We start from the raw sequence: 7,227 nt of genomic DNA on the forward strand, positions 1-7,227 counted from the left end.
CCTCTAATCAGTATTTAGTCTGAGAAAAAATATTAAATTCTTTGTAATAGTCTTCTTTGATGGAAGACTGGTTTAGTTACTTCTACTCATTTTTAAACACTACACTTAACATTAAGAAAGAACAGTGAGACAAGATTTAAAGTACCCCTAGTATTTTGAAAAATTCTTAAAAAAAAAACTTGTGAGAATGATTTTTTCTTCTTTTTTTTTTCTCCTGAGAGAATCCCTAATATTTGTGGGAATTCTTAAATTTGTATGTCTTTTACCAAGAAACTAGTCATATAAAGCAAATCAAAAAATGTTTTGTTGCATATTCCTGTTTATATATTATTTAGTTAGTTTTTTCTAGTGATATATGTTATGCATGTACTATTTTAAGCTCATTTCTCCATTGTTTCCTTTTCTTCAGCTTCATCATTAGCATACTTTGTAATTGAGTATCTGTTATCCATGTCATCTTGTTAACTATTAATGTGTGTAAATTATGTAATGGTAACCAATGCTAGTCTACAATATGTAGTCAAAACATTTAAGAAGCAAAACAAGTCTTATCTTTAAGTTTATTCATTGTCGTTTGTTTCAAAATAAAGTCATCTTAGAAAGCAATTGTTTTAATTAAAACAATATCCTGATAAAATAATAAATGCCCCTGAAATTCATAAGTTCATCCCTAAAGGATTGAAAACAAGTCTTACAATTCTACCTAAAGGTGTTTGAAAATCTAGGGAGAGAACCAAAATGTTTTACTCAGATTTTTTAAGCAATTTGTCCTGTAATCAGCATCAGCATTCATGTTACAGGTGCATGAAGTGCTTCATCTTCTTGCCATGGATTACTTTTTTCTGTGCATGTTATTTGGTTTTAGTGAGGTTCTTTTAAAATTTAATTAAACTGCTTTCATTTTACAGTAGAGCATAAATATAGTATAAACATGTAACTGTTAATATATATTTTAATAATATGTAAGTTTGAGTTCCTACTTTTATAAAGCAATATAAAGAAATCTAGAATTTCCTCTTTTGTAAGAATTGTGACATTAGCTTTCTAGGCATCACCCTTCCATAATTTATTTGCCACCATTTTAAGAAGTATAAAATTTAACATGAATTGATTACTGTAATATTGTTGTCACTCATATTTGGTTACAGAGCCATGAAATAGTCAACCAGACATTTTTTTTACTACATTCACCTCTGACATAGTTTGTTCAGAAATTTCCAGTAGTTCTCTCTGCTGTTCATTGCTATATTATTTATAACCAATAGAAAGTCCACATTTTCATCCATCAAGTAGCATTATATTACATTGTTTTCTTGAAAGAGTTAGACATCAGTCAGCTTAGGTGAAATTTTAATGGCTTTTATTGCATACTTAGAAAGCTAGACAAAAAGTGATAGTTATAGAACATTGTTTTTGCATTTTTATTATTCTGTAGTCTTTAGTGTATATTGTTATAAGTGTAAAGATATTTAAAATAAACAAATGTTAATTTCATATTACAATTTGAAGTCATTCCAGAAAGAGAAATAGGATAATTTAGATTTATTTCAGTATTTTTGTGTTTAATCAGTAAATTTGACCAACCTTGTATAAAGTTAGGTAGAGAGAATAACTGATAGAAAAATTTACTAGAAAATACAGTAGTTAGACAGGAATTACAGGGCATTAAAACAATAAAATTTAAGTACAAGTAGATGTATACTGCTATGAGTGGAAAGATATTTAGGACAAACAAATGTAGTTTCACACAACACTTTGAAGTCACTTTAGAAATTAAATTTATTTCTCTCTCCTTCTTTCCTTTTTGGTAATTACAAGGTTAGTCAAATTTACCAACCTTTTATAATATTAGGGTAGAGAAAATAATAGATAAAACAAAGAAAATAATAGAAAAATTATTTCAAATATGCTTAGGAGGTTTTAAAGATTATACAAATGAAATGTAGAATTTTTGAAACAAAAAAACATATGTTTATCTTATGTGTAAATCAATTAGTGCTTGGACTACTTAATAGAAATACTATCTATATTCATAGACAAATCTTTAGTAAAAATACTTTAAAATGTTTAGAGTATGGAAACTAATGAGAACAAAATGGTTATGAAGTCAGCCAAATCAACTGACTTTATAGTGAGAGAGTTAATAGAATCTCTTAGTATATAAAGAATCAGCACACTAGTTTATAATAGGTTATATAACTTTATTGAAATGAAATGTACATTGCTATATCTTACATTTATATTCTGTAGACCCATATTTTTGTAATGTGTTTCTTCTTCTGACAAATTATTAATAACTTTGAAACTTTTCTACTTGTCATGTTATAACTAAAATTGTTGTGTGTAATTATTATTGACATAGTTATATGTATAAATGATCTTTTGCGAGATTGAAAGACCAGAAAATACTGTTTTCTGCAACTATTATTCATCTTCATTTGCATTGAAAATAACTTAATTGGTAAGATTGATTATGAACATTTTTTCTTTGAGCAAAAAAATGTGTTTATTTTCAAAAATATCTTTTTTATTAAAAGATTGTATTTATTAACATGAATTTTCCATGTAAAAGCATATATTTAAGAAGAACTAACACTGAATGATTGATAATTAATCTCAGATGACTGGAGTTTAGCATCAATAGAAATGTAGGTGATGGTGAACTCATTGGTTTTTTTCTTCCTGATATCTAGATGTTAAGTCAAGATGGAGTTTTAGCAGTTGGAGAGTCAGAATTCATCTTCATTATGTGGCTGTTGACAGGTATATCTAAAAACACTGCGGGGACTTTGTACACAGAGATAAATCCCTCAGGCAAGGGTGTGGTGACGTTTGGTAAGATTTGTTTCATTTAACTATATTAGTTATTGTATTGAATACAAATATAATACATTTTACATTTCTAGTTTCTCCAAAGATTAGAGAACCATCGAGAGCTAAAAGAGTCAAAATATAATTCATGTTGGAACATTAGATGTAATTATGGTGACTTTTTACAGGACAGGGTTGTTGTTTGCTGAATATTGAAACTGTTTGGAGATATTATGATGTTACATAAAATAATTCTTCTTTAATGTAATCCTTATAGTATAACTTTCAAGGATGGCCTTCAGTGGTGTGTTTTGACAAGTGTACTAAGTATACAAATTCTACTTTTTACAGTTTTTAGTTTATTTTTCATGCATTATTAGACTTATTTGTTGCCACCAAATTGATAACATACAATCATAGCATGGAACCTTAAAGTACTATTTTACCTTTTACTGGAATGTAAAAAACTGTAAAGTTACTATGCATTTTTGAAGGAACAGTTGATTTTGTTTCTTTAATATCATTGAATAACACAACATTTTAGTATATTTAGTGGAATGTTTTAAGTATGAATTAACTTTTTTTAGTGTGGTTTTAGAACTAAATAACAATATTCAGTGTTTACTATTTTGTGTTATACACTGTAAACCCATTAAACTAGTTTTTATAGGTACTGTTTGATACTTTTACATCATGTAGAATAACAGATAAAATAGTTTATTACATGAATAGGTAATTTTTTTCAGTTAATTTGTTTCTGGTGCTATGTAGAATTTTAATTTAATAAATATAAAATACTAAATATTTGTTTACAGTCTTTCAAGCTAAATTAAGAACACTACCAACCTTAAGAGTTCTGGATTGAGAGAGTGTGTGCCATTGGCAATGGATATGATGAATATAGTGTAGTTGAAACAGTATTATTATACACTTCTAATTGTTGAAAATCCCAAAGAGACGAGTTAATGTTAAAATTATATAATAGGCCTAATACTAATTTTTTTGACAAGTATAATTAATTATAATAATTCTTTGCTACCTTAAAAAAGGCATTCACATCATAACAGTTGTTTGTATTATTGTTTGGCATCAACAAAAACTACAGTGAATTTTAAATTAATAGATAACACAACATTAAAATAATTGCACAGTTTAAAAACACATTAATTAAGGCCAGTCCATGACCATTTAAAGGAACATTTTTGTCCATGACATAAATTACATTTCAGAAGATATGGAGAAGTTTGCATGGATCCAAGACCCATTCAAGGCTAAGGCTTCATCTGAATTTACATTTGCAGAAGAAAGAAATCTTATTGAGCTGTCTTATGACAAGACTTTAAAAACAAAATTTGGTAGCATGGAACTAACTAAGTTTTGAATATAAATAAAAGATGAATATCTGCTGCTAACTGCTAAAGCTCAGCAAATCCTAATTCCATTTGAGATGTCATATCTCTGCGAAGCTGGATTTTCGACAGTTGCTGTGATAAAAAGCAAGCACTGCACGAAAATCAATGTGGAACAGGAAAGGTTTGGGAAGCTGTGCAGTGCCAAACAGGTGCACACAATCCATTAGTGATTGTGGTTATTTAAAAATTAAATTAAAATATTGTTTTTACTTTCAATTTATATGTATTATTCTTTAAATGGCTACTAATTTGTTAGGACATAAATACTTAAGTATTAAGTTGTTTGGGCCTAATAACTTAATAAACGGAAGTGTCAGGTTTGTCTTTTTGCCTAGGGGTGTCGTGAAAAAAATTGTTGAGTCACTAATGGCACTGTGAACTGAGAAAGTTTGGGATATGCTGCTCTAGGTTCATCTTAACTGTACAAAAGTTCTTTAAACATAATAACAGTACTTGTCACTTCAAGGTAGAGGAGAATAAGAATATTGTTATTATAAAATTAGTCGTAATGTTGTAGATAACAGCGTGAAGAGTGTGTCAAAAAAGTTATTATTTTGAATCAAAACATTTCCCATTTAGAAATTTAATTTTGTAATTCAATCATTGCACTGATCATTTAAGTTGAACAACCTAATTAATTGTTTGTTGGGTAAAGTTAATTGGAAATGATGACAGTAGTCAGTGACTTACATAGTTGGAATAATGTTTTACACTAATTTTGATTAGTTAATTGTTCTCATGACATAATGATTTAATAGTAATTTCAGTTAATCAGTAATTGTACATGACAATTTATGTAATAGATGCTTATATTTAATTGATTGCACTGATTAATCTTAATTTATTAGCTCTATATAAGATTGTTTTGTTATTGTGTGTTTTTGACTAACATAAAAATAGAAGTTGTATACTAATTATTCACATCATGCTGTTTGTCTAAAACTAAATCACTATGATTTGTACTGATGTTCTTATTACTGTGCTGTATAAAATTAATCTATGATAGATACTCATACTAATATTTTTATTATGATGGCTGTCTAAATCACTATAGAATCCACTTTGAAATTTTCTTATTGGTATAGTATGCTTATTGTACTGTGTGCTCAAACCTATCACCATGATGAGATCCATGCTGAATTTGTTTGTTGTTTTTTGTGGTGGTGACTGTCTAAATTAAACCCACAATAAGATCCATACTGAAGTTTTCTTATATTGTTATATCTGTGTAAAACTAAAGTATGGTGAGATCCATGTAGATGTTTGCTTATTGTGCTGTTTTTCTAAAACTAAATCAAGATGAGATCAATAAGATCCATAGTAACTTTTTTGTGACTAAACTAAACCATGATAAGACCCATAATAAAATGTTGCTGTCAAGGCTTTATCTTGTTATTGAAGTAAAATGTGATAGAATTTGATACCAGAGGCTTTATGGTAGAATTTATTTGTAATCACTATAGATATATTTATTTTCTTTACTGAGTGAATGAGCAAACAGATACAATCAATGTTTACAACTCTCTTTATGCACACAAAATAAAATAAGTATGCATATCGAGAAAACACTGAATAAATTTAATTTTGGAGCTTCATTTAATATGCTGATTAACTGCTTACTATCTCAGTATTGTTTTAGTAAATAATTAATTCATGATGCTTTGAAAATTTAAGTTCAGATGTTTTGATCAATGCTGAAGTAAAGTAAGTTTACCTTCCAAAAGTATACAAGAAAAACCATACATCCTTCAGTTCTGTGTTTAAAAATTTAAGTGATCAGACATTGCAGGGAAACTAACAAATGTCTGAAATCAGTGTTTCAAACAGTTTTCTGTTTTCAATTTGACATGAAATAAACATATGCTTTTTATTGCATTAAAGTTTAGAATTTCTTGTGCTATTTGTATATTTATAACTTTGTTATTTCAGTGGGATAGTTTGATTTTACTTGTATTTAATAAAGTAAAATGGTAATTTCTGTGATTATTTGCATCTGTTATACATGTATCCCTTCAAATCTTTAAGAAAGTTAAGATCAACCCTTGCAGTTATCTGTCACATCTGTTGAAGGCTGTGAAAGTTCCTTTAATATTGTTATACCTTTATACATATCTTAAATTAATATAACTTTGGCAAATATATGTCTAACCATCAGGATTGCACATAACTGGACAAATTTTTTGTCATGGTCAGCTCTACATAGCTCTATCAGTGGTATTGTTGGTTCACTATTGAACACTGTATATTCCTGAATGTACAGATATTGAATATTGTGTTCCTAAGGAAGTTTTGTAAACAACTTCTCTAATATGAATTCAATAGTTCTCAATAACAGAGCATAACTTCAAGTACATCTGTTTATTTTGCCAAAGTTTGCACATTTTACTAGCAGAAAAATATTACTGAGGAAAGATTAATATATATTCCTCCACTTTATATGGATATAAAGAAGAGAAAAAGGAATATACAAAAAATAAAATTATATATATATATAAGTGTGAAACCTAATAACTCTTAATTTGTGTGTGTGTGGCATTGAAATTTAGCACAAACCTTTTCCTATTGCAAAAATTTTTTTTATTTAATTCTATATAAGCTGTAGCATCGTTTTTTAAAAAAAACGTTTAGCAAGGATGTTTTTTTAAATGAAGATTAAGTTACTTTTATAAACAAGATCTATATACATTTTATGCTAGTGAAAAGTGTATAACTTTTTTATATTTAGAAAACATACAATATGCATCTTTCATTAAGTTTTGAGTTTAATTGTGTTTTGAATAGGTTTGCTGTGAAATTTTGTGAAGTTTTGTTTTAAAATTCTGTTAACAAATTCAAGAATATCGATGATGAATACAACCATTCAAAGTAGGATTATACTTGTAGTATCAACATTTCTGTAGATGGTTTGTAGATTTAAAATACCTTTTAGAAAGAACATATCTAAATAGCCAGATATGTAATATGGATTAGTTATATAAGAATTCATATTGGGTGAAATACCCCA

General features: G+C 27.7%; 1 protein-coding gene across 6 annotated transcripts in view; it reads left to right on the forward strand.

Annotated features, from left to right (window-relative positions):
• Positions 1-7,227, forward strand: part of LPCAT (lysophosphatidylcholine acyltransferase) — a 75,590-nt gene that overhangs the window by 48,830 nt on the left and 19,533 nt on the right. For all 6 annotated transcript variants that reach the window (XR_013020461.1, XR_013020462.1, XM_076478255.1 and 3 more), the window contains one exon: positions 2,694-2,835. Coding sequence is in view for 4 of the 6 variants with exons in the window: in XM_076478255.1 (XP_076334370.1) it covers positions 2,694-2,835 (142 nt within the window). In the remaining 2 variants the exon portion in view is untranslated. The remainder of the gene's footprint in view (positions 1-2,693; positions 2,836-7,227) is intronic.

The sequence above is a fragment of the Tachypleus tridentatus genome, chromosome 13 (genome assembly GCF_004210375.1).
Source record: "Tachypleus tridentatus isolate NWPU-2018 chromosome 13, ASM421037v1, whole genome shotgun sequence".
NCBI classification, from domain to species: domain Eukaryota; kingdom Metazoa; phylum Arthropoda; class Merostomata; order Xiphosura; family Limulidae; genus Tachypleus; species Tachypleus tridentatus.